This window comes from Pelodiscus sinensis, chromosome 17, assembly GCF_052426305.1.
Source record: "Pelodiscus sinensis isolate ZL-2025 chromosome 17, ASM5242630v1, whole genome shotgun sequence".
NCBI classification, from domain to species: Eukaryota; Metazoa; Chordata; order Testudines; family Trionychidae; genus Pelodiscus; species Pelodiscus sinensis.
The window spans coordinates 14,992,937-15,020,630 of NC_143068.1; the positions used below are offsets into that span (position 1 = coordinate 14,992,937).

The following is a 27,694-nucleotide window of genomic DNA, read 5'->3' on the forward strand; positions in this document are numbered from 1 at the left end:
GTCACAACTCCCTTCCAGACCCTGTTCTCCCTCCTACATCCCTCCCCCAGACCAGACTCTTCTCCTGAACCCATACCCTGTACCCCAAGCCCCTATCCCAGATCATAATTCCCTCCTTCACCCAAACTCCCTCTTAGACCCCACACCCTCTCCTGCACCCTAGTCCTCTATCCCAAGCTTCCTTCTACACCCCACCTGGTGTCCCAGACCCCACTTGCCTTCCATAGAAGCGTGGCCCTTGACCACCTACCCAAATCTTGGAGTGGCCCCCTATTAAAAGTTATTGCCCACCCCTGGCCTAAATGCTTGTGAAGGTTACTAAGCATGTACCTGGAAGGTTAGTAAGTCTGGGCTCGGGACTATTACTTAAGGATTGTGGGCACACTGAGGGGCTTGGATAAAAGGCCTAGTATGAGTGCAGTCCTACAAGGTGCTGAGTGCCTTCCCTGACGTCAGTGTGAACTATGATACCTCAGCATTTCTTTTGATAAAGCCCAATCATTTCACAGCATTATTATGAGATTAATAGTGCAGCGAGGATGCACTATCCTATTCACCTTGTGGGCATGTACACAAGCTCTCAGTGGTTTCTGTATTTTCAATGCTGTGGCTAAGGCAACAGGGATGTAGTATATAACCCAAACAAACTACAACAGGTGAATTGCTGTAACACAAACCCAAGGATTGCTTGCATGTCTTTTGGGAACTGTCACTGATGTTCGATTGAAAATATTGTAGCCAGCCTTTCTGGAAAGACTCTGTACTTTGTTGAGTTAGACAGTTTGAGGGTTTTTATAGTAATTGTAGCCATGTAGTGGTGGCTTTTCAAAGGATCGGTGAAGTTTATTCCCCCCATAAAAGTAGGTCTTGGATCATTCCTGAATCCAGAGGTTAGAGAGACAGAGAGAGTAGGAAGGAAATTTAGGGAATTACATTCTGTGCTTGAAAAAGACAACAGGGTTCTTTATGTGAACTTAAGGTAACACTGAAAATAAAGGGGTGAATCTCTGGAGATGAAGTGTAGACAGTAGCCCTTGCGATGTCTTCAGAGTCCAGGACACAACTTAGGGAGACCATGACTGATAGCACAAGGCTCCATGAGTCATCTTGAATCTTGAGATCTAGAGAGAACGATACGGTCTCTCTGCATGCAAAAAGCCTCAATGAAGAATCCCCGTGATGCTCATTAAAACTGAACTCATCTATTCTCTACAGTAAAGAACACCACATTAGCTCCATATGACTACCTACCTCACTATATTCTAAAGTAACCCTTTTCAGTGTCCCTTATTAGAAATGCGTCCCTTAGTTTATAAGACCTGTGAAAGACTCTTTCCTTTTTACCTGACAGGTTAAACGATCTGGGTCTTGAACAGTATGAAACAGTAGACCTGTTTGCTAAGATTTTGCTTCCTTCCACATTTCTCCTGGCCTGCATCCTTCAGCTTCATTACTTTAGTGAGGATTTTCTGAAGATCACTGACTTGAGTAATATTCCCATCAAGCCTGAATGTCATTCTGGCAGGTATGTGAACAGACCTGAAGACTGGTAAACCACACAGCATGTGAGCATGTCCCTACCAAAGAGTTATCATCTGGAAAATTAGAGTTGAAAGTGCTTTACATACATTTTATATATTTACAAGAATTTCTATTGCCTTTTAAGGAACATGGAGGAACAAAGGCAATTTTGCAGATAACTTGGGCCTGTATTTACAACTTGTCTTATTGGTGCAGGCTTTTATTGTAGATGCCCAAACAAAATGGTACCCACAAAAACAAATACTTAATTGTGATAATTTGTCCGGCACTTATTCACCTGGGGCAATTTCACATACACACTAGTCACATATATATATTCCTATGCCTAACTTATTTGAAAACTGATCTTTTACACATAAGAGGCCAAATTTTCAAAGCCAAACAATGGTTGTGCCTGTAAAGAGATGTGCACATATTGCACCAAGAATCCCATTTTTGCATTAAAAAAATCCTCTTTACATGCAAAATTGAGAGACTTTATGGGTGCTTTGGTATGGAAATGTCTTGGTATAAGCATTTACCTCAAAATAAGAGTTCAACAAGAGCAGAATAGCATATCCTTTCCTTAATTTCCTAAACATTAGCAGCAAATGCTTTTAATTATTTAACTGTTACAAGAAATTTTCATGGAAATCTTATTACTTGTGGAAATCCATGAATGTGTTACTTTCCTTTAATGAATTCTAATGAGCCCCTTACCTAAAATATTCCATTTTGATTTTCCTGATGTTTTGGGGGACTTCAGACAATATATATTGTATTTTTTCCTGATGGGAGATTATAGAAATAGGTCAATATATATAATACATATAAATATCTTGATTGTGTTCCCACCAAAATTCCTGGTAGTTTTATCGATTTCAATGGGAGCAATGCTGAGCACATAAACTCATCTTCAGTAAAGTACACACTGAACCAATGCCATGTAGCATGCAACATAGTAACATGTTCTTAATAGGAAAAAGGCCCAATTTTCAAATTTGGGCGCATAAAACCCTAATCCTGCATTAGGATATGCTAGCATGGGCCTCCATGACCATGAAGATTCCTAATCATGGAAAAAAAATCCTTAAAACATAAGTGTTAGGTGCCAAAGTGTTAGCTTGAGCACCCAGAAGCACAAACACATTCCCTGAGTTAGTCCAGTTTTCAAAGCTGGATTACTTTGTATAATGCCGGAAATATTGGCCTCCTCTTATTTTTGGAGGGGTTTTTGGAAAGGAAGGTACTAGCACCAAATCTCATGGCAATGCAGAAGATAACGTGGGAGGATCAGTCTCATCCTACGAGCCACATGCTAAAGAGAACACTAGAACTGGAAAGGACCTCAAGAATTCATCGAGTCTAGTTCCCTGCCCTCACAGCAGGACCAAACACTGTTCTAGATCATCCCTGACAGGTGTCTGTCTAACCTGCTCTTAAATATTTCCAGTGATAGGGATTCCACAACCCCCTAGGCAATTTATTCCAGTGTTTAGCCACCCTGACAGGCAGGAAGTTTTTCCTGATGTCCAACTTAAACCACCCTACATGCCTACTTAAACATGCTGAGTTTGCTATATTTTCTCCCTAGTAAAAAGAAAACTGAAACCCAGGTGTATCTTCTGGCTGACATGTGAGTTCATTTGATCTCTATCTTTTTCCAAACTTTTTTTTTAAACTGTATCCAACACTGTTATTTTGACTATACTTTGATTTTCCACAGGGCAACACTTAATGGAGCTCAGCAAGCATAGCAAAGTATGTCACTGAGGGCAATGGGAAGAAGAAATAGGGATTAGGCCACCAATAACCTCCCCGTTCACGTTCTGGCCAATTGTAGGGCAGTATTTTGTATGAAAATTAGTAGCCTTCCTCACTTCAGGTGGATGCACTACAGTTGGTGCAACATAGTTGCAAAACGTTTGGTTAATGTGTTGCAATCTCTTGCTCTAATTGCTTGCTCTAATGGGCTTTCGTGGGCACAGCCCACTTCTTCAGATGACTGGAGTTATGAGTTTAGGATGGGCAGACCCAAAATAAGTAAGATAGGAGAGGGGGAGGGGAGAGGGAAAAAAGGAAAGGTGGCTGGGAGCTAGAGGGAATCAGTAGGTATCTGAATAGTGATAGAAATGTAGCCGTGTTAGTCTGGTGTAGCTGAAACAAAATACAGGACTATGTAGCACTTTAAAGACTAACAAGATGGTTTATTAGATTATGAGCTTTCGTGGGCCAGACCCACTTCCTCAGATCAAATAGATCAGATCAACTATTTGATCTGAGGAAGTGGGTCTGGCCCACGAAAGCTCATCATCTAATAAACCATCTTGTTAGTCTTTAAAGTGCTACGTAGTCCTGTTTTTTGTTTTAGGTATCTGAAGACTGGGTAGTTAAAATGAAGCAGATAAGAATCAAAGTCAATTGATAGTATCCTTCCTGACTTAGGAGTCTACATAAAGAGCTTTTTGCACCTTCAACAGCTGTTAAGTTGGTAGTGTCCCCAACCAACTTACATCAGGATTGAGTCCATTAGCATCTGAATTGAATTTGCGGATGAACTCTAATTCCAATGCTTCTCTATGGATCTGCCTAGTACAACTGGTTTGTGACAAGACAGCTACTTGAAGATCTTTTAAACAGTGATTCGGAAGATTGAAGAGTTCCCCAATAGATTTCTGTATGTTTCCTTTATGTATATCTGATTTGTGTCCATTGATTCTCTCTCGCAGAGACTGTCCAGTTTGTCCAATATATCAATTGACTTTGATTCTTATCTGCTTCATTTTAACTACACAATCTTCAGATACTTACTGATTCCCTCTAGCTCCCTGTCTCCCACCCTCCTTCCCTTTTCCCACCTCCCCCTCCCTTTCCCCTCTCCTATTAATTTTGGGTCTGCACATCCTAAATTCATAACTCTGGTCATCTGAAGAAGTGGACTGTGCCCACAAAAGCTCATGATACCATCTACATGTTTTGTTAGTCTATAAACTGCTACCAGACTATTTTTTTTTTTTTTCTGTAACAGACTAACTCAGCTACCCCCTGAAGCTTCTGATCATAACAGTTATACTGGGACAGACCAAAGGCCCACCTAGCCCAGTATCTTGTCTTCTGACAGTGGCCAGTGCCAGGTGTCTCAAAGGGAATGAACAGAACAAGTAATCATCATTCATTACAAGCTTCTGGCAAACAGAGGCTAGGGACACTGTCCCTGCCCATCCTGGGTACTTCATGAATGTAGCTAGTTCTTTTTTTAACCCTGTCATAGTCTTGGTCTTCACAACATCCTCTGACAAGGAGTTCCACAGGTTGACTGTGCATTTTGTGAAGGAATACTTCCTTTTATTTATTTTAAACCTGCTGCCTATTAATTTAATTTGATGTAGTTTTGTAATAGAAAAATCTGTGAGTTCATCTGAATCAGAAAGCCTGCTAAAATACCAGTGGGCCCACTGGACAATCAAGAGCACTCAAACCATTGCAGAGAAACTAAATGAATTCTTTGCATCAGTCTCCACCCTAGTTCTTATGTTATGAGAAGGAATAAATAGCACTTTATTATCTACTTTCTCCACACCAGTCATGATTTTATAAGCCCACTTTAGTGTTTTATTTTCCTAGAAGAAAAGTCCTAGTCTTTATTAAGCTCTCCTCATACAGAAGCCATTCCATATCCCTAATAATTTTTGTTGCCCTTTTCTGAACCTTTTCCAATGCCAAGAAATCTTTTTTGAAATGGGGCAACCCCATCTGCATGCACGTCACAGAACAGGACTCACCGCTGTGATGCCTTCTGCTGATAGCTCCAGGGAATTCATTTTTTCATCAGTGGGCACTGCCTTCTGGCTGGTGTCTCTTCCATTCTCACTCCACACTCCTACTCCAGACCCATGGCACTCCCTGACCACAGAGTCCTCTTCAGGACACTGCTCTCTGGCAGTGCCCACTCCAATGTTCTCTCACCTCCCTTCTGGGGGTTTGTTTGCAGTCCTGTGTTTCTTCTGCCACTGTGGCCTCCAAGCCTAGCTCAGGGGCATGCCAGTCTATATGGGCCATGCCCACAGCTCAGGAGAATATCAACAGTTCTCCATTTCACCTGCCACTGTGGTCAACCTGTCCCTTACCTCAGGGGCAAACCACACCCTGTACTGGCCACACCTTGGTGGCAAAGTGTTGTGCAAGGGAAGAAGGAGGGCCCCAGGCCCACCCACTACTTTGGGTCCCAACCTAGGAAGCCTTTTCCTGCCCTTCTTCATTCTCTCTTCACTGTCTCCTGTTTCACATGACCCTTTAGCACCTTCTTGGCCCTTGCAGCAAGGCCAGCAGCCTGGAAGGTATCCGGCTGGAGCCTCCCTCTCTAACCTCTCCCACCCGAGACTGCCCAGCACTGCTCTCCTAAAGGTGTTTCTCTGGGAACCAGGTCCTGCACCTTCCCTGGTCAGGGCCTAACTACCTCTCTCTGCTGGGCAGCTCTTTATATACAGGACTGCCCTAGCAAACTAACCCCTGATTGGCTCCTCTAAGCCCTTTCCTGAGTAGCTGAGGCTGTGCACAGGCTCCCTCCAGCCTGCTTTAACTCTTCCCTACCCATGTGAGACAGTTGCCTCACCACAATACAGTTTTCAAGATGTGGGCATATCATGGACTTAAATAGAGGCAATATGATATTTTCTGTCTTCTTATCTATCCCTTTCTTAATGATTCCTAACATTCTGTTTGTTGTGTTTTTTGTTTTTGATTGCCACTGCACGTTGGGTGGATATTTCTCTGAAATTATCCGCCCAACGTGCAGTGGCAATCAAAAACAAAAAATGACAGGCTATTCAGAGAAATATCCACAAAGACTCCAAAATCTCTTTTTTTGAGTAGTAGCAGCTAAATTAGACCTACCATTTTATATGTATTGTTGTGTTTATGTTGTCTAATGTGCATTACTTTGCATTTAACAACATTACATTTCATCTCCTATTTTGTTCTAGTCACCTAGTTTTGAGAGATTATTTTGCACTCTGCTTGGGACTTAACTGTTTTGAGTAGTCTTGTATGATACGCAAACGTTGCCACCTCGCTTCTTATCCATTTTTCCAGATCATCTATGAATATGTTGAATACGACTGGTCCCAGACCAGACCATTAGGTGACACCACCATTTACCTCTCTCCGTTCTGAAAGCTGACCATTTATACCCACCCTTTATTTTTTATCTTTTAACCAGTTACCAATCCATAAGAGGACCTTCTGTCTCATCACATGGCAACTTACTTTGGTGAAGGACCCTGTCATTTGCTACAGAAGCTGAATTAAATGATAGTTTACAGACAATAAGTCAGTAATTCTGCAATTTCACATATAATTTCCTTCTGAACTCTTGGGTGAATACCATCTAGTCCTGGTGATTTATTACTGTTTAATTTCCTAATTTGTTCCAAAACGCCCTCTAATGACACCTAAGTCTGGGACAATTCTTCACATTTGTCACTTAAATAGAATGACTCAGATTTGGGAATCTCCCTCACATCCTCAGCTGGGAAGACCAGTGCAAAGAATTCATTTAGTTTCTCCATGATGGCTTGAGTGTTCTCAATTGTCCAATGGCTCCTTTGGTTGTTTAGCAGGCTTCCTGTTTCTGATGTACCTACACATTTTGCCATTACAAAATTACATGTTGGATGAAAGGCTTCATAAGTGTTTAAGGGATTCATATTAAAGGCTGCAGAAAATTAGATAAATATTTGATGTTATATTTTTCCTGCTCTTAATTTTCAGGCTTAAAGAAAGCATTTGGAAAGTACAAAACAGGTAAGAATGAAATAACATAGAGGAATCAATTTTGCTGTATTCTTCACTGGGTTTATTCTGCTATTGCTGCCTGGATGACACGTAGGTGTAACTCAGATTGGAAGTAAATGGATTTGCTCCCGGAATCTATAGTACAATTAACTGGTATATTTTGTACTTAGTAATTTGACACTGGGAACACTGGTTCTAGATATGCAGCACTGTCATAGCATGTCTAAGAAAACATTGGAGGCAGATTTTTTTTAAATGGTTTAACATGAAATTTGTTTGCTTTAGTTTAGTCCCCATTCTTACAACATGTCAGTATTATTTATAAATATGAGGGGAGATGGGGTTCAAACTCCCTTGGCTTTGATCCAATTCTGCTCCTATTAAAGTTAGTGGGAATTCTACCATTGACTTTAATTGGACCAGAGCTAGGCAAACCATGAACTCATTTGAAAATCCCACACGTAAATTATACATAAATCACAGGTATTTATTTCCACTTTGTATTCTGTTCCCTTTGGGTTTAGTTGTAGGCAATTACAAAGGGATCACAAATTGCATAATATTGGAATCTCAGAATATGTCTAATTCTCTTTATCACTGAAGGGTAAAGGGATCAATATGTAAGTTGTCTGGCATTAGCAACTTTCTAGTGTTCTCAACAGGCTGGCAACCAATGAACAGCATGGTGAAAATCAAACCACCTTGGACGCAACAGAGATTACAATGGTGGATGAAACCATGGGGCAGGCTCAGCAGGAGAAATCAGGTGATGACATGTAGCTCCTTGCAGCTTTACGACATAGTTTATCAGCAAGTGCTTGAGTATTTTTGTTCTAGGGGTTGATTTCAGGTCTTAGGTGTATAGCAGTGGGACTCCTGTCCAAGGGACGACCATACTTGCAGACCTTGTCCTCCCTAAAACACAAAGGCTGTAGTGAGCAAGAACAATTTGGCCAACTCTACACTCGACCCAGCAGTTCGGCTTAAGTTACACAACTCCAGCTACGTAAAATATGTAGCTGGAGTTTGCTTACCTTAAGCTGAACTTGGTGGCATCCCCACAGTGGAAGGCTGATGGAAGCATATGCTCCCATTGGCTTCCCTTACTCCTGGCAAGAGGAGGAGCATCAGATGACAGCAGGGACACCCTCTGAATTTGATTTAGTAAGTCTTAACTAGACTCATTAAATCAAACTCTGGAAGATTGATCACAGCAGTGATGATCTTCCACAGAGTGATATATATCATATTTAGTTTTTCCACGTCTAGAATTCTGTGTTGTTCTTTAGTCCCAACCTGACTTTGCTCTAGCAGGAACTATGAGATCAAGGAATTCACAGCTGTTTTCTTAAAGCTGAACACAAAAGAGTCACCAAAGCCAGAGGAAGGAACAGCTCTCAATGTGGGTATGTCTACACTGCAGAGTTTTTTTGGAAAAACACCAGTTTTTCAGAAAAAACTTCACCTACGTCCACACTGCAATCGCGTTCTTTCGAAAAAAAATCGAAAGAACAGAGGGGTTTTTGCGACACTAGTAAACCTCTTTCTATGAGGAATAAGCCTTTTTCCGAAAGAGCTCTTTCGGAAAAAGGTGTGTGTGGATGGGGAAGAGGGAGTTCTTTCAAAAGAAGAGGAAAGAGAAAAAAGCACAGGTGCCCTGGTGGCCATTCCATCCATAGCAATCACAGCTTAAATGCGAGATAGCGTCCATTCAGTGTGGATGCTATCTTTCAGAAGAATTTTTTTTAGAAGATCTCTTCCAGAAAAGCTTCTTCCTCAAGAAGCTTGCAGTCTAGACATAGCCTGCGTGAGCTACTGTTGACCTCTTCAATCCCATAGTTCCCCACCACAATACTAATGCCTCTGTACTCTTCCTTCCTTCTTCTTATGTGAAGGATGAAGATATAGCCAATAAGTCATCTGGCAAGGCAGTAATAATAATAAGAAAACCCCCTCTATTTCTCTGTGTCCAAAGTCATCTCCAAAGGTTATTTTAAACCACTAACCAAGCACTTTTCTTTTCTTAGTGGAAAAGCCTAATAAATGGAGGCTGGTGATCGACAAGTTGGCTTCTCTTCTCCTGCAGCTTTTGGAAATGGTTCATAAAACTCAGGTCTTAACATGGAGAGTCCTAGAGCTGCACATCCTTAAAATCGTCTCCACTTGGGTCATCTGGATCACACTCCAGGAGGTCGGTGAATAGGATGAAGAACATTAAAATATCAATTGTTTTCTGCAAACTCCATTCCTGGTGATACAAGAGACTCAGATCTCCAAATCAACAGCCCTGGCCAGGAATGTTATTTGTATTGTCCGCCAGTAGCTGTACTCCTCTAAGCACACAGACATGTATAAAACTTAGTAGGGGTTTGTTCCCACTTCAAATGAGGTCTCCATACTGCATGGCATTCAAACTGAGCAGCGTCGTGGCATTTGGCTTTATTGTTAACTCAAGCAATCCAACACAAACCTCAATCTAAACAATCTCTGCAAGGCGGCTGTTTTTAGAATTTTCTATCCAACATTCTTCTCCCACTCCCTAGTTTCCTCTGCTTTTTGAAAGGCCCTCAATTCTTTTATATATTTTGGATGGATCTGACTGAATCCACCTGCTGACACTTCTCTGCTATGATTCCAGTGCACCTTCAGAAAGGGTTTGTTTATAGGTAGAGCCCTAGAGTCTGCCAACCTGTTACAAGGCTTCACTATACCTTTAATTTAGCAGCCTGCACACTGTCTCCCAGATTTCCTGGGGCCTGCTGGCTGCATGCCCCCCCTTCAAGAAGATGCAGCATCAATTCAAATCTGAAGATGAACAGCTCCGCTAATGGCTATGGTGGAAGATGCCAAACCAGAGCTTCACTTCTTCCTTGCTCCTTTAGTGAAGTTGTGTAGTCCTTGAATTCAGAAGAGCACAGTGACTGCTATTGTGCCTGATGTGAGACACCATCTGATTGTTTTGGAAAGTTTAGGATTGATGTGACCTAAATGTCACTAAACCCTGGTCTACACTATACCTTTTGAAAACTCCCCTTATTTCGAAACAAGCGGAGCGTCCACACTACCAACCCCATTATTTCAAAATAATAACTCCTGCTCTCCACGAGGAATAACATTTGTTTCAAAATAGTTGTTTTGAAATAGCCATAGTGTGGATTCTCCACTGCTACTTCGATATAACGACTACCCATAGTCATTCAAAGAAATTACTCCTTAGTGCTTCCTGGGGCTCTAAGTCGAAGGAGCACGTCCACATTAAGGACTAATTAAGACTAATTACATTAGTTAAACCTCCTTGCAGGAGGAATAATGGTAGTTCAAATTAGGAGCTTTAATTTGAACTACCTAGTCCATGCCGCGTGTAGTCGCAGGCAGGGAGTTCGAATTACGGGGCATTTAAAAATGGCGGCGACCGGGAACATGCAAATAAAGCCTGGGATATTTAAATCCCGGGCTTCATTTGCAAGTTTGAATGCCTACATTAGCCACCCTAGTTCGAACTAGGATGGTGGTGTAGACATACCCTAAGTTATTCAGAAATAATTTCCTAATGTAGACATGCCCGCCCCTAGTTCCTTGCAAAGTAAAAGCTCACTTTAAATATTAGTAAGAGAGAAATGTAAATAAAATCGCAGTTACTAGAAAAGCTCATCCTTTCTGCCCAGCAGCATTAGCTGCCCTCACAAACCATCAGGGCATATTTTTCCCCTTCAAATAGTGTTTTGCTTTATCTAATAGTTCAGCTATTAGTCTGTATTATGTTGTTGCAAATTCCACAAGCTGAATTCCTGAACACAGATACACACCAGCAAAGAGGTAAGTTACAGTGAAATGACTCCGATTTTTTTTTCAATTCCTTTAGGTATCGTTGATGAATTACCTTTTCTTTGTCCTTTGGGTGTTTGCACTGCCCTATCCCAAGCTCCGGCCTTATGCATCAAAGATCTGCACAGTGTGGTCTTGTGTGATGGTTATCTGTAAAATGATGTACCAGCTGAAATTTGTCAGGCCACGTGACTACTCCTCGGACTGTAAGCAGGTGAGCATTCTAGAGCACTGAGGTCCTGATTTTGTAAACACCTGGGATAGATCTAGTACAGCATTCTGGAGTGAACAGAAGAAAACCTCCCAGCCTGGGTGGATAGACACAGGCCAGAGAGGTCTACTCTGGCACTCTAAAGATAGTTGCATAGATGGTGCTTTGATATTGTCTCAGACGGGGTTCAGGCTCTAAAACCCAACGTGGGGATTGGGATATTTTGTGTATCACACTAAGCAAGTATCTATGAAGAGCCAGCAAATAGTGTTCCTCTTCAAGTTCAAGAATATTTTTGAATAATATGCACCTTTTATGCCTCATCGAGACAAGATTTAACATAGTCCTGGGAATGAAATTCTCTCAGCCAAAGCTTTCCTGAGGCGCTTTTGTAGGTTGCAGTTGATACACACCAGTGCAATGTGAAAGGAAGTGGAACACTTTGAAACGATAATTTTCATGTCGGCAAAATTTGTGGTTAATTTTTTGTGCTGGTAAAAGAATTAGGGCCTCACATATTACAACAGGATGAATAGCTACTATATTTGTACTTGAGCTTCAAATTGTTGGAAAATTGAGGCAAAAAGAAGCTAATTGGCAAAAGGCAAAAAGCAGCTAACACAGCATGACCCAAGATTCATGAGTCCTGACTGAGGGAATGTCTACATGTAGGGCTGCCAATGGAGGTGAGTGGGTGAAGGGCCCAGTTGCCCCAGGGTCTGGCATTTTAAAAGGGCCGGTGCTCTGGGCTGCCACTACTGTTGTGGCATTTACCTCTAGCCCCGCCCCTTCCAGAGGTCTGGAACTGAGCCCCCCCTTTCCCTCCCTACACTGCCGAGGGCTCTGCAAAGTCTTTTGCCAGCCCTGTCTACATGAATACTTCAAGCGTGTCAAGCTGGATGTAAATCTACTGTACTCCAAAATGCTTTGCCCAGACAGTGCATATGGAACCTGCACAATAAATAAAACTTTTTTCCGCAGTAATTCAACGTGCACTAGGGAACTTAATTTCCTTTACTCAGTCACTTATCTCTCATGTTACTCCTTGGGCACAAAGAAATGAATGTCAGTAGGCTTATAAAATTAAAAAACTTTGTATGTAGTAGCTATGCCTACAGGAATGATGCCAAGCAAGCAATAAGTCAAGGACTCTTAGGTGAAATTTCTGTCTTAGAAAATTATCAGTGCTTGCCACAAAAGCTAAATTAGAAGGCCACATTTCCATGTATGTGTGTATTGCATTCTGGACATATATTGGTAGAAATAAAAAAAAAAACTTTAATAGGGCCCAGTGCTTCCCTCTAGTATTCAAGGAATTAGTTTCTGAGTGTGTATTTCAGACAAATATATTTCTTTCCATAGGGGCTGTACCAGAACAGAACCTACTATCATGACAACAGCCTGGACGAGCTGTTGAAGAAATCAGTGTTGTATGTTGCTCCCGTTGATCCTGCTGATTGGTGTGGAGGGTTACAGAAGTGCCATGACAATGTTTTACCCTGCCTGAAGGTAGGACTCCTATGGTGTTGTCTTCTGACTACTACTACTAAATGGAGTAACTGGGGTAGTTAGCAGCTTCACTCCGGAGAAACGCTCTGTGTATGTGTCAGACTTTGATATGCGCAAGCAGAAAGAGAAGTTTGAAATAGGAAGTGGGCTCAACATGGGGATTTGAATTTTTTTAAAATAAATCCTGTTTAGAGTTTATTGAGAAGATGTAATATAGAAAGGGTGCATCTACACGGCACCATTATTTCAAAATAACAATGCAAGCGTCTACACAGCAATTTCAAAATCTGTAAAGTCATTCTATGGCTTGATCCAAAATCTGTAAACCTCATTCTACGAGGAATAACGCCTATTCTGAAATAGCTATTTTGAAATAAGGCGTGTGTAGATGCTCCACTGCTGCTATTTTGAAATAGCCCCTCACCAGAGCCATTCTAAGTTATACTTTCCCAGTGTTTCCTAGGGCTCTAAATCAAGATAGCACATCTACATTAGTGAAGCCTACCTCGGACTAATTTTGAGGCTTCCCTGCAATGTAGATGTGCTATTTTGAAATAAGCTATTCTGGAATAGCTTATTTCGAAATAAGCGTGCAGTGTAGACATACATACTCAAAGTGACAAGGTAAAGGGAAGAGAGAGATCTACCCAAGAAAATTAGGTTTTCTCAGCTATTCTGTACTTAGTTTTCTTCTCATTCTGCTTCAGCAACTGACAACACCAGTAAACGTTCTCCACACCTTCCCAAGTTATTATTGTTTGTCTCAAGGAACATCTTATCCCTTAAAATTGCCAATTGCCCGAATCCAGTAAACTATTCCAGTAATCATAGAGTCCTAGAACTGGGAGAGACTTCAAGGGGTCAATAAGTCCATTCCGCTGCACTCCCGGGAGAGAAGTCTATAGGGAGACTCTTCCCCAGTCACCATGTTGTAATGTTCCAGGAGAGAAAAGCAGAATTTTTTGTTAATTTTCCATGCTACTCATTATTCCCACGAGACATTTTTATAGTGCTGTAAAGGTACCTTGTACTTTATAGATCGTAGCAAAAGTAAAGCCCCTGGCATCCAGTGTCAGAGTCTAGTTGTGGTAAGTTTCATTTGTCTTGCTGTTCGTCTTTCTCAGTGCAGGTCGCTCAGAGACTGCATTTGGGATGCCAATAACATCTGGTGACATTTCATTCTGTCCTTGCAGAACCATCTCACCATCTTGGCCTTAATGGTGATAGAAGTGACTGTGCATCACCACCAGCTCTTCTACCGTACTCAAAACCAGCTGACGCCACCAGTTACAGGGACCATTTTTGATACCATCACCCGAGAGCACCTGGATGATGGGTTACTCAGCTGCATCAAGTACTTTGTGAACTACAGTTTCTACAAGTTTGGCTTAGAGGTGAGCAAACCTCAGTGGAGAACAATCCTCTTGGGACTTGGTCCCAGCAACAGCTCAGTAAGGCCATAAGAAGCCCATAGGAGAACACATAAGCAGAGAATTTAAATTCCTTTCTGGTATAAACAAGCACAACTCCATTGACTCCCCTTATACAACGTTTTCCTATGCAGATATGGGCAGCAATTGTCAGTGAGATCAAATTTGCACAGAGGCAGAGCTCTTAAGGATTGATTCAACTCCCTGATTGGAGATGGCTGCAGTTTGAAGCATCCCCTGCCCAGCTCACCAGACTAGCCAGCAGATTACAGTATCAGGGATTCATTCTGGAGTGGGCAGCTTTAAAATCCAGGCTGCCTGAAACTACTCTAGCTTGGTCTTCTTGGGCTTGCCATGCTCCCTTTCGAGGTGACAGCTGCTGGCTCCTGTGCCCTGATGGAGTGCAGTACTGCCTCTCCCAATGGATAAGGAGGGGGAAGTTCAGCAGAAAACTTTTACTTATGCTACAAACAATTGTACATGTCAACAGACCCCCCCCCCTTTTTTGGTCTTCTGGTGATGGTTTTCACTGTATCATGAGGTGAATGCCTTGTTTTTTGGGTACGTCCCATTCCCCAGCCTTTTGAAAATCTGTAGTCAGAGTCATTCTCTTCACTACATGAGCTTCTCCCAATATTTCCCTTCATGACATTGCTTTAGGGGAAGTTCCACTCTTGTGGAAGAAAAGGCAGAATTTGCCTCTTTGTATCTTATTCCCTAGTGATCAACATTCCTTTGTTTTATCTGTCAACTTTGACTTTGGCCTTGCCTACACGGGAAAGTTTTACCAATACAGTTAAACCCTAAGGTATAACTCTCATGTGGACACTCTTGTTCTGGCATGAGTATTTTTTATTCAGATTAGGTTAAACTCCATCTCAAGCACTGTGAGGTAAACTGAACAAAAAAAAGCACCTGTTATCCCAGAGTAAGAGTGCCCACATGGAAAAATGATAGGTTTATATTCACATCTTAGCTGATACCAGTCCGACTTTTCCACACTGTGCAGTGGTGACCTTTGAAAAACGAAACAGTCAAGAGGGCTTTCTGAGTGACTGTAGAAGTTAACTGCCGAAGCCGCCGCCTGACTCATTCCATTTCCATTCTTTCAGATGTGTCTCATCGCGGCCGTGAATGTCATTAAGCAGCGTATGGACTTCTACGCCCTTCTCCATGGCTGCTGGCTGATCTACCTGCTGCACCGCCACCGAAGGAAAACAGTGGCTGAGGTCTGGCCAAGATACTGCTGTTTTCTTGCCAGTATTATGACCTTTCAGTATTTGCTGTGCATTGGCCTCCCTCCTGCTTTATGCAAAGGTAAATGCAGCACAGTGCAATGTGGGAGTAGGGTGTGAGTGAACACATAGAAGAGCCTCCAGCAATAAGGGTATGTCTACACTACCCCCCTAGTTCGACCTAGGGGGGGTAATGTAGTCATACGGAGTTGCAAATGAAGCCCGGGATTTGAATTTCCCGGGCTTCATTTGCATGCGGCGCCATTTTTAAATGCCGGCTAGTTCGTTTCACAAGGCGTACAGCTAGTTCAGATAGGAAGCCTAATCCGAACTAGCTAGTCCATGCCGCGTGTAGCTGCGCGGCACGGAGTCCGAACTAGCTGGCATTTAAAAATGGCGCCGGCCGGCTTCATGCAAATGAAGCCCGGGAAATTCAAATCCCGGGCTTCATTTGCAACTCCATATGACTACATTACCACCCCCTAGTTCGAACTAGGGGGGTAGTGTAGACATACCCATACTGATAACCTGAACAAGGACTAGACAAAACATGACTTGTGAGGGCTGCTGGACCACATCCCATCCAGCTCTGCAAGGAGAAGGGGACACATAGGGACACCAACTGGGGAAAATTCCTGGTGATGGTGTACAAGCTAATGGAGGGAGAGGGGGGATGGTTTTACCAAACAGGGAATGAAAACACGTCATACCTCAGTTCTTTAAAGTTCTTTTGTTGGGCTTGTTTATTATCTGCCCCCCCCCCCAAAAAAAACCAACAACAGGAAATCAATAATCCCTGGAGGCTGCTGCCCACTTGAAGGGGAGACCCATCCATTCTGTTAGCTCACTTTTGATCCATCTTACCTTTCTTTTCAGACTCAAACGCAAGCATCCAGGCACTAGACTTATTAAACCTGAGTAAGCTGAAGCATCATCACATAGGTCGTGTGTCCCCAAAACTTACCCAAACATAGTATCAGTATCAGGATGATTATTAATACACTACAAAGATTTCAGGGCCTGGTCCAGCTCCCATTAAAATCAGTTGATTCTCCCCTGGGGTGTAATACTCACTGCCATGCTGATGCCTCCTCTGGTCACTCTGGAGATTAGCTTGAGGCTGAAGCATCCTGTCCATGGCTCACATTAGGGATGTTAGCGAGTAGTCGTCTACTCGACTGCTTGCTTCCCCCCCTTGCTGCCTGTGTATGAGAGGCAGAAAGGTGTGTGTGTGTGGGGGGGGGGACAGGAGCCAGTGCTGGGAGCAGCCGGCTTAAAAGCCGGTTTCTGCCAGCACCGTTTCCGCAGTGCAGCCTTCCCCCCCTCCCAGTGCTTCTATCACAGGCAGCAGGGATGGATTAGGGGAGGCTGCTCTGGCAGCAGCTCCTCTCCACTGGGGTCCCCAGTGGGGAGCCCCTGCCACAGACAGGGCTCCGGCCACCAAGCGGCTCTTACTACATTTAAGCCGCAGAGCCGTAGCACGAGTGGCTCTTGGAGCCGATGTGAGCCAAGACTGCTCAGTCCCGGCTCCAGCTGGCTCTGGGACCTACCCTCACTGCGGCTCTGCTGGGCAGCCCCTTATCGACTAATCGTGTAGTTGGTACAAATTGTATTGACTACACAATAAGCCAGATAAGTGCAATTTAACATCCTGAGCTTGCACATCATCTCTCCATCCCAGCTTCCACCTACAGCCCTTCCCTCACCTGCTGTGTTCTCTTCACGGCTCGGCTCTTTGGGCACGTCACTATCCACGTTCCCCCTTCTGGGACTCAGTGTCTCAGTCCAATAACCATGCCCTTTTCGTAGTGGTGATGAGAGGTGTGTGTGTCCCGGGCACACCCACTACTCTTGATCCCAGCTGAGGGACCCAGTGTATAGCAGCCTCCTTCTGTGTCGTTAGTTCGTCTCTTTGCTGCTGGACCAATTCTCCATGGCCGCAGCTCCTTCTTTGCCCTTACTGCCGGGCACTCAACTGTTCAGTCCCTACAGCTAGCTAGGAGGCTGCTCTTCCACCCTCAGTCCCCACCTGGCAACTCTTTCAGCCTGCTAGGGACATATCTGTTGGGTTCTCGGCATCAATGGACCTTTATTCTGCAGCTCTTTTTATGTGAGCCTGCTGTGTCCTGATTGGCTGTTCCTTGCAGCCTCGCTCCCACTGACAGCGTCCCATACTTCCTCTCTAGCCTTCTTTTAACTCTTTACATGTCAGAGTGGGAAGGATGCCCTCACACAGACCCCTGTTGAATTCTTCAAAGGCTTGATCCAACTCTCACTGGAGAACTCATAGTATCAATACTTTTGGTTTCAGCATTGATGAGAATGGTAGTGATAGCGGTAGTAAGGATGTTAAAGACTAGTCGACTAGTTGACTGTCCGATAAGCATTTGCTTATGGGATAGTAATGTCAACTAGTCGACTAGTCAATTCCCTGTGCCTTGCTGCCTCTATGAAATAGAGGCAGCAAAGGAGGGGGCGGGAGGAGTACTTCAAAGTGGCAGTGATGCACAGCGGCGCTGCCACTTTGAAACCCCAAGGCTGCATCTGCCTCCGCATGGTTCAAAGGGGCAGCTGGCACTGAGCCCAGGCTCAGCTGGGGACTCCTCAGCTGACCCCGGGCTCCCCACGGCAGTTCCCCAGGACCCGAGATCAGCTGGGGAATCCTCAGCTGATCCTGAGTCCAGGGAAGTGCTGCGTGGAACCCGGGGTCAGCGGGGGACTCCCCAGCTGAGCCCAGGTTCCCCTGCCTCCCCTCTGAATTGCATGGAGGCGGCAGTCTCAAAGGGGCAGCCACCACATAGCTAATTAGCTGTGTGGTGGCTGCCCCTTTGCGACTGCTGTCTCCGCGCAATTCAAAGGGGCAGGGGAGCCCATAGCATGGAGCTTGGTGTCAGCGGGGGTCTGTGAGTCCTTCACTGACCCCAGCCTCCAAGGCTTTGAAATGCACAAGAGCCCCCGCTGGGGACTCTCGTACATTTCAAAGCAGGTACCTGCCTGCAGCCCAGAGTCAGCAGGACTTCCCGCTGGCCCCAAACTGTATGTGGAGTTCATCATTCCTCCTTTGAAGTGTACAAGAGCCCCTGCTGGGGAGCCCCCCCAGCAGGGGCTCTTGTACATTTCAAAGGAGGAATGCGGAAGTGCCTGTCGACTAGTTGATGGAAATTCCATCGACTACTCAACTAGTCAATTAACCACATTTTAACATCCTTAAGTGGTAGTGCCAAATCTGTACTATCCAGAGGCCGTGCTCTTCTCCAAGCATGTGCCATTTTCCTTGAGAAATGCCGACACGCCTGAACATAAACAATTCTAGGCTGTAAGCTCAGAAATTATTTTAAATTGTTTTGTGTGACAAAAAGAACCCCTTTGCCAACAGATTATCCATGGAGAACCTCTCGCTGGACACTCCATTCCAATCTGATTAAGTGGCTCTATCTGCCTGATTTTGCCAAGAGACCTGATGCCAGTTTCCTCCTGTGTAAGTATCAATCATCTAATGCAGCATTCTACTGCCTGAAATTCCTACAGCTAACTACTAATCATTGTCACCATCCTATCACACAACATCAGAATAGGTTTGTCTGAAGCTGCTAAGAAGCTGTTTTTGCTGTGGCTTCTCTTCTTCCAGATGACTTCCTGCTTCTGCTTTTTGCCTCCCTGCAATGGCAGGTTTTCGAAGATGAGAACAAGGCTTGTGTGCGCAGAGAGGCAGGAGATAATGTGGAGATCAGCAGCGAATTAGACCCAGCAGATCTCAGCCAGTACTGCCCTGTGCCAAACTTTATCCACTGCAGGTAGGACCCAGCAAGATTTGCGTTGCCCAAGTAGAACAGGTGGAAACATGGAATCTGAGTTTTGAAGGTGTTTGGGTGTAAACTTTTATTCAGACCTTTAAGAGAAGTAGAGGGTGCAGTTTGAGTGCAAACTTGGCTTCAGATCCAGAGTCCCCATCAAATCCAAAGTTTGTGGGTGTTTGTAGGCAGGGCTCATCTTTAGTTACAAACCTTTTAATAAGTAATCAGTTTCAAAGCCCAGGACCAGTAGATCAATCAGTGTGACTTGCCGTGCCACACAGGAGAGGGAATTTCATCCACTTACCCTTCTTAAGACCAGTAACTTGTGTTTGACTAAATCATAGCTTCAAGATGGGCATCCATTCTTTCTCTGAAGACATCAAGGGTGCATCTACACAGCAGGGCTTAACTCGAAATAAGCTATGCAAATTGAGCTATGTCAATTGCGTAGCTTGTTTCAAAACTGGGAGCGTCTACACGGCCCTTTTTTCCCGAAATAGAGCTCTCTTCCTCCGACTATGCTTACTCCTCGTACAATGAGGGTTACAGGAGTCGGAGTAAGAAGTCCTCCAGCTTGACAGAATTTTGACATTATTTTGAAATAATGGTCTGCTGTGTAGACATGGACTGTTATTTCGAAATAACACTAGTTATTTCGAAATAATGCTACTGTGTAGACATGTCCCGAGAGATGGGGAATCCACCACTTCTTTAGGTAGTCTGTTCCAGCAGTTCCTCACCCTTAAAAATCATAACCTGACTTAATATATTCAAATAAAAAAGTAATTTGATTATAAAGAGGCATAATATCAGAGAATGCACTGCTAAATAAAGATCAAAATAGGTTTATGGTTAACTTCATCATCTTATCAGCAAAAGTGCTATAATAGGTCTATGCCAGGGATGGGGAACCCTGGATCCAGCCCCTGAGGCTCAGGGTTCTCCTCCACAGCCCCCCATCATCTTCCCACGGGGCAGGAGCACAGAAAATCTACTAGGCTGAGGCAAGGGGAATGTGGGGAATGTCTTTCTCCTTCTCAGTTGGGGGCCACCTCAGTGATGAAGTCAGGGTTTTGTTTTTGGTGGGGTTTTTTTTTTTTTTTTTGCTTTTCACGTGTGGTCAGTGGCTCCCCAAAAATGGTTCCCCACCCCTGGTCTATGCAAAGTTCATACCGTATGGAAAATTTTTGCAAGTAGCATTTTTTCTCTTCTTTGTTTGAGCCAGCAACATATTTATGAATCACCTGGTGGAACTTCTACCTAGGAAACACAAAGTTCGCTAATCTAGTCTGGACTGAGCTGGTGTGTAATGTTTAGACACAATGTTGTGCTGCCATAAATCAAGGGGCACTGTTGAGTTCAATATTTAAGTGCATGGCCACCAGCTGGCTGACATAAAGAGTCACCCTGATACTTCATTTTTCCTCCCACAGGTCCTATCTGGATATGGCTAAAGTGGTTGTATTCAGCTATCACTTCTGGTTTGTGCTCTGCCTGATTTTTATCACTGGGACAACTCGAATCAACATCTTCTGTCTGGGCTATCTGATGGCCTGTTTCTACTTTATGCTCTTTGGAAGCAGCCTCCTTCTAAAGCCGGTCAAGAATATTCTCAGATTGTGGGACTATTTGATCGCGTACACTGCCTTAGTTATAGTGATGAAGAATCTTCTGGCTGTACGTATTGTCTTGCACAAAATTAGGGAAATGTCCATCCTCTGATTATTTGTATATTACAGTAGGACTTAGAGTCACCCACTGAGATCTGGGACCCTGTAGGCTAGGGATTTTACATATGCATGGTGAAAAATGTCCCTGCTCCAAGAGCTTAGAGTCTAAGGCCTTGATCATACGGTCATACGGTGACTTCCTCATGGGCAGAGCCTTGAAGTCAATGAAGTTCTTGACAGACAGAAGGTGGGAGAAAGGGAAGTATTCGTATCTCCACTTTTTAGATGAGGGGACAGAGGGACACAAAGTTCATGTGACATTCCCAAGGTCATATAGATAGCATGTGGCAGAGGGGGAACATCACCCAGAACTCATGAATCCTGGTTCAGTGCTTGAACCTCAAGACCACTGATCCTCTCCACTTCTGCAGCCAAGTAATAGTCAGCTGGCAGTGGCATTGGAAGGTTTCTGCTGTGTGGGAGAAAGCAGGATTTGGAGAGCATGGGAAAGGGGGCCCACACTTTCTGTATCTGCAGATCTGTGTGTGGGGTTGGTTTCAGGAGCTGTTGTGTGCAGAGGATGGTGAGTTTCAGAGTGTGACAGAGGCATGACCAGAACCTCTGCAATGACGTGGCTTCATTGGCTAAAGCCTTTCTCTGCATGCAAGAAGGGGTCACTTTGCCACTGCAAAGGCTAATGAATCCTGAAGTCACATAGTGGCTTTGGTTACTGCCCTATGACCTCTGGGGCAGGATTTTGTCATTCTTTTGTGGAACTCCCTTGTCACAACCCACTTACTTTTCTCTGGGACAGCGACTGGAGAATTTATTTATTTATTTTTCCAGTTCAGTCAATGTAGTGGTAAGTGTTACACAAAAAAACTATGCACATTTCAAAAAAAAAAAAAATCTGACCCTGTATCTGGGTAACTCTTTCCCCCCGAGGGTGGTGGAGCATTCACAGCTGTGATCTGTGCTAGATCTCTTCTGTGGAAGAAAGGAAAATGTCTTTCCCCAGGGTATTCATGCAGCACCATTAATGAGAACTAAGTTCACTGAAAAAGGTAAAACAAGAGCTTTCCACAATCACTTCCAGCTCATGAAGGTCATATCAGTCCATCCATTAGAGATATATGGTGCATGGCGCGGTGCCAGCCCTCCTAGCACCAAACAGAGAGCAAAGCATTTCTCTGCAGTCATAGGCCATTCCTCCACGCTGCCTGTCCTCTTTGTTCCATTGGCAGGAAAAGGTTGGGATACACGAGAAGCCTCTTTCCTAGCTGACTCAGGAACAGCGGCTAGAAAGGTTCATCAGAGTGATCCATCATACTGATTTGGATAAAACCAGCAAGTGCAATTAAACTAGAGCTTAGATGAATTAATACAAAGGAACAGAATGCAGCTGATCCTTTTAACTGTCTCCTTTTTGATTGTAGATTGGAGCATGTGCTTATCTTGATAAGTTACTGAGAAACCATTGTTGGCTAATACAGACCTTTGGCATGTTCTGTACTATCCCGGGCTATGACTTGGGTAAGTAGCAAATAATGAACAGGTACCATGTGACAGAGGTTTCAGGAAAACATTTTCTTACTGAGGGATAAGCAAAAGTCTAGTCCACTTTTTCTACAAAGCCAATAAAACGCTGTATCTCTAGCAGTGCTTTACTGAAGCAGAGGTTGCAAATGTGTCTGGTACGATATGCAACAATTCTGCCTGGAAACATACCAATAACCCAGCTAGTCTGGGAAGCAGGGCTAAATGCTCCAGAGACATGTAGAAAGCCACCATAATGCACCCATGTCATTCCCATGTGTTATTCCATGTATGTGAGAGAGACGGTGACCACAAAAAGAGCCCAGGAGCCTCTGATCCATAGCCCATTGAAGCCTATGAGTTTTTTCATTGACTTCACTGCGGCTTGGATCAGACCCATAAAGAATTAAAACAGAAGCTGAACTTGCAGTCCTGGCTTGCTGCCTTCCTAGTCATGGTCGCACTGGGTCATGTTGTCCATAGCAGAACCTGAGGGTTCTTTATGGGCTGCAAATTGCTGGTTGTTAAGCGTGTGGGTCTGTCAGTTTTCCTGTTCTGTTGCAGCATGAGGGCTGGACAAGGCCTGTCTTGGCGGAACAGCCCGCAGTGAAACATTTGTACCATGGGTGTGATGCTTTCTCCTGTCTAGCTCTTCCTGAAGATGAGAAATGCGAGCTGCCTGAAAACGAAGCAGGGATTGTTTGGGATGCAATAAGCTTCATTTTCTTGCTAGTCCAGCGAAGAGTCTTTACGAGCTATTACTTCCTCTACGTTGTTGCAGATCTGAAGGCTGCCAAAACTTTAGCTTCCAGGTACAGGCACAGAATATAACAAATTTAAACCAATAGTCCTAGTGGTGCAGAGAGAAGTTGGAGGGCCCCCTCCAGGGCTTAGGAAAAATGGCACCTTTGGCAAACTTGTATTTTGGCGCCCCTGACTCCTGTGGGCATATCATCATCCATTTCCCCTGGCACCCATGGGCTCCCCAACCTCTGCACCCCCATCCTGTGCTCTTTACCACTGGCCACCTTTGCATTATGACCCCTTTGTCCCCAACCTCTGCACAATGCCCCATTCATCCCAACGCCTGCACTTTCCTCCTACCTGTGCCCTGAACTCCAGCCCTGTGCTTCCAGCATGTCTTGTCACACTGCCCCCAGCCCAGTACTCTCCACCCACTTTGCAAAGCAACACCCATGCCCAATTGCCCCTCGCCCTCTGGCTATGGTGCCCTGGGCATGGGCCCAGTTTGCCCAGCCCTACGGCTGGCTCTGCCCCCCTCTTCTGCATAAAGAAATCTGGTCTCTGAGATTTGCATTTCTGGGGAGAGTGGCAGGGAGCCTCCCAAGAGCTGTGTTCAAAACAAGGGATCCATGTTTTGATCATGGATTGTTCATGGAAGCATAGACGAAGGGTTGGAAGAGACCTCAGGAGGACCAACGTCAACTAAATCATTCCAGCCCAGGCTTTGTCAAACCTCACCTTAAAAACCTCAAAGGATGGAGAGTCCACTACCTCTCTAGGCCAGCGGTTCCCAACCGCTGCTTTGCGGACCGGCGGTGGGCTGTGAACCACTGGCTGCCAGGCTGTTGTGGCGCTGGGGGCCAAGGCTCAGGTACACCGCCCAGCGCCTCTCCTCCTGCCGCAGCTGTTGGGAGAGGCGGGGTCGCCTCCCAGCTGCGGAAGAGTGGTTCGCTGCGCAACAGGAGGGCGGAACGGAGCCCAGCCAGGCAACCTTAGAGCTGCTGTGATCCTGGCAGTAGCACTGAGATGGCGGCTGGGAGGCAGTGCAGGGCTAGGTGAGGAGGGGTGGGACAGGTGCTGGGCGCTTGGCTAGTACTGGGGGGGCTCTAAGACATGGGGGGTTGGCATTGAAGGATTCTGGGGGGGAAGCTAATACTGGGGGCTCTGGGGAGCTCTAAGTCGTGAGGCCGCTAAGAGATGGGGGCTGACACTGGGAGCGCTGGGGGCAACTGGGGAGGGGAGCTGGCACTGGGGGGATTTGGGGGCGGGGCTAGTAGTGATGGGCATATGGGGCAGGGCTAGCACTGTGGGGCACTGTGGATGGTGCTAATATTAGGGTCTGGGGGCTGGCACAGGGAGGTGCTGGGTGCAGTGGGGCTCTGAAAACAGGAAGCTGGTACTGGTGGGTCTGGTGGTGGTAGTCTCTAAGGGTGAGGGACTGGCACTGAGGAATTTGGGATAGGGGGCTGGCTCTGGGGACTGGGACTTTTTATACCACAGACTGGCTAACCCATTCACAAACTTGGCAGACTGGTAACATTTTATTTGTTCATTTGAATATTCATTATTTGCATAATGAATATGCAAATGTGCAAATAAAGTGGTACCAGTCTGCCAAGTTTTTGAAAGGGTTTGCTGGTCTGTGGTATAAAAAAAATTGGGAATCACTACTCTAGGCAACCCATTCCAGTGCTTCGCCACCTTCCTAGTAAAATAGTTTTTTCCTAATAGCCAACCTAGACCTCAGCCACTGTAACTTGAGACCACTGCTCCTTGTTCTGTCATCAGTCACTACTGAGAATAGCCTGGCTCCAACCTCTTTGGAGCTCCCCTTCACAGAATTGAAGGCTGCTATTAAATCTTCCCGTCATTCTTCTCTTCTGAAGACTAAAGAAACCCAATTCACTCAGTGTCCCCCCATAATCCATGTGCCTCATCCCACTCATCATTTTTGTTGCCCTTCAGACTCAATGCAATACGGCCACACCCTTTCTATAGTGGGAGGCCCAAAACTGGATGCAGTACTCCAGATGTGGCCTCACCAGTGCCAAATAAAGGGGAATAATCACTTCCTTCGATCTGCTGGCAGCGCTCCTACTAATGCAGCTCAATATGCCATTAGTCTTCTTGGTAACAAGGGCACACAGCTGACTCATTACCTATTGACTGGTAATGTGCCCAGTGCTGTAAAAATAATGACACCTGCCCCTAGAAGTTTACAACCTGCCTCAGACTTGTGTGGTATCGTGGGTAATGATGCAAGATGGGGCAGAAATCTTGCAAAGGTCATTGGTGGATGGTTTCATGGAAGGAATGTGTCTTAAGGATAGGTGCTAGAGGCTCCATTGCCACGACCATGCCTTAGCAAACTGATCAGTGAGGCCAGAAATGAGGCGGCTGGGCCTATGGTGAGCCTGGCTTTAGATCCTAACTGTCATGACCACTTAATTCACACAATGGCCCAGGTGGGGAACTGAGACCCTTTTGTTTTGGAAGTCAGAACATTCTGCTATTGCTCTGAGGATTTCTGTGGAAATCCTGAAGGGCTTGACAAGCAGATTCCCTTGCATTCAGGAGCTGTGTTTGTGCAGTGTGGCAGAGAGAGAAAATATGGCATGTGCCATAAAAAAGTCACCTAGAATAACTAATGTGCAACTCTGAATGGTGGGGTTATAATTCCATTGGACAGACCCTGGGACACTGGACAATGAAAGAGAAACTTTGTGGCACAGAGAAGATTCCCTTTATCTACATTCCTTCCCACTCCAAGCTTCTCTCGCTCATGTTCCCTTACCCATTATCTATATCTGCTTGTATGTTTCTGCATTTATAATGCATCCTTACTATCATATTTTTTCTCTATCAAGCCCTCTCTCTAGCCAAACTGCTGTGGAGTAATTTTCCCTGAATCACCCATGTCACTGCCTGAGTGACTCTTCCTTGAAATTTTCTGAAACTGATATTTTTATTGGTGGAATCAGAGAGGTCTGATGTCAGTCTCCTTTTTGACCAGGATCCACCAGTCAGAGCCTGGAGAATGGTGTAATTGCTGTCAATCACTTTAAATCACCAATGAGAACTGAGTCAGAAGTGTCACTCTAGTGATTGCCCAGAGATGGAGAATAATCTAGCTAGCTCTACATACGTAATGTGTTCTGCCCTTTGTGGTATGAAGTTGCATGCTGCACAGTGAAGTGTCTAACAAATGATCTGGTTTGTTTCACACATGCAGAGGAGCTGAACTGTTTGAAGCAAAGCTGAAAAAAGCTGTGGCGCTCAGATTGGAGGAAGAGAAAAAATCATTACAAGCCATGAGAAGACAGTATGTTTACAGTTCATTTAAAATCACTTGCTACTAATACACCATGCATCTAACTCAGGGTTGGGCAATAATTTTTGACAGGGGGGGGCCACTCCAAGATTTTGGAACTGGTCGAGGACCGCACTCTTCCATGATATTAATGGAGATGCAGGCTCTGGAATGGATGTTGGGTTCAGAAGGGAGCTTGAGATAAGGGACTGGGGTGCAGGAGGGAGACTGGAGTTTGGGAGGGAGTTGGGATGAAGCAGGCGGTTGTGACCTAGGGCAGGGGACTGGAGTGCAGGGGTTTGGGATGTGACATAGGGTAGGAGGGGATTGTGATCTGGGGCAGGAGTTTGGTGTGCCAGATCTGGAAGGGGGTATGAGCGTAAGAGGGGGACAGAAGGTTTGGGTATGTTGAGTGTGTGTGGGGGGGGGGCAGAGAGTTGGGGCAGGAAAGGGCTGGGGTGCCAGAAGCAGTCTGTGACCACGAGACTTACTTGTCAGCTACCAAACTAGCCTGCCTGCCTGTAGAGCTTAAACTGTTTCCCAGCCAGCCTGCTTGCTTGCCTAGCCATGTGCTTCATGAATAAAGGTACGTCTAGACTACATGCCTCTGTCGCCAGAGGCATGTAGATTAGGCTACCAGGCATAGGAAAATGAAGCGGCAATTTAAATAATCGCCACTTCATTTAAATTTACATGGCTGCCGCGCTGAGCCGACAAACAGCTGATCAGCTGTTTGTCTGCTCAGCACGGTAGTCTGGATGCGCGGGGGTTGACATCAAAAGCATTTGTCGACCATCCAGGTATGCCTCCTGGGATGAGGTTTACCTGGGTGGTCGACAAATGCTTTTGATGTCGACCCCCGCGTGTCCAGACTTCCGCGCTGAGCCGACAAACAGCTGATCAGCTGTTTGTCGGCTCAGCGTGGCAGCCATGTAAATTTAAATGAAGCGGAGATTATTTAAATCGCCGCTTCATTTTCCTATGCCTGGTAGCCTAATCTACATGCCTCTGGCGACAGAGGCATGTAGTCTAGACGTACCCTAACTGAGCCCAGGAGAAGGGAGTGTGGTTCTTCTAACTAACAAGCCGCTTGCATTGGCTGGTTTCTGCCAGAAC

At 44.9% G+C, this 27,694-nt stretch overlaps 1 protein-coding gene across 1 annotated transcript in view; it reads left to right on the forward strand.

The window, feature by feature from the left end:
• LOC102443503 (piezo-type mechanosensitive ion channel component 2-like) overlaps nucleotides 1-27,694 on the forward strand; it is an 85,960-nt gene that overhangs the window by 19,761 nt on the left and 38,505 nt on the right. The window contains exons 13-27 of the mRNA XM_089769811.1: nucleotides 1,352-1,525; nucleotides 5,839-5,858; nucleotides 7,291-7,323; nucleotides 9,342-9,505; nucleotides 11,177-11,359; nucleotides 12,722-12,859; nucleotides 14,053-14,253; nucleotides 15,402-15,606; nucleotides 18,901-19,002; nucleotides 19,153-19,318; nucleotides 20,752-20,995; nucleotides 22,425-22,525; nucleotides 23,132-23,141; nucleotides 23,191-23,336; nucleotides 26,501-26,590. Of these exons, the coding sequence (XP_089625937.1) occupies nucleotides 1,352-1,525; nucleotides 5,839-5,858; nucleotides 7,291-7,323; nucleotides 9,342-9,505; nucleotides 11,177-11,359; nucleotides 12,722-12,859; nucleotides 14,053-14,253; nucleotides 15,402-15,606; nucleotides 18,901-19,002; nucleotides 19,153-19,318; nucleotides 20,752-20,995; nucleotides 22,425-22,525; nucleotides 23,132-23,141; nucleotides 23,191-23,336; nucleotides 26,501-26,590 (1,977 nt within the window). The remainder of the gene's footprint in view (nucleotides 1-1,351; nucleotides 1,526-5,838; nucleotides 5,859-7,290; nucleotides 7,324-9,341; nucleotides 9,506-11,176; nucleotides 11,360-12,721; nucleotides 12,860-14,052; nucleotides 14,254-15,401; nucleotides 15,607-18,900; nucleotides 19,003-19,152; nucleotides 19,319-20,751; nucleotides 20,996-22,424; nucleotides 22,526-23,131; nucleotides 23,142-23,190; nucleotides 23,337-26,500; nucleotides 26,591-27,694) is intronic.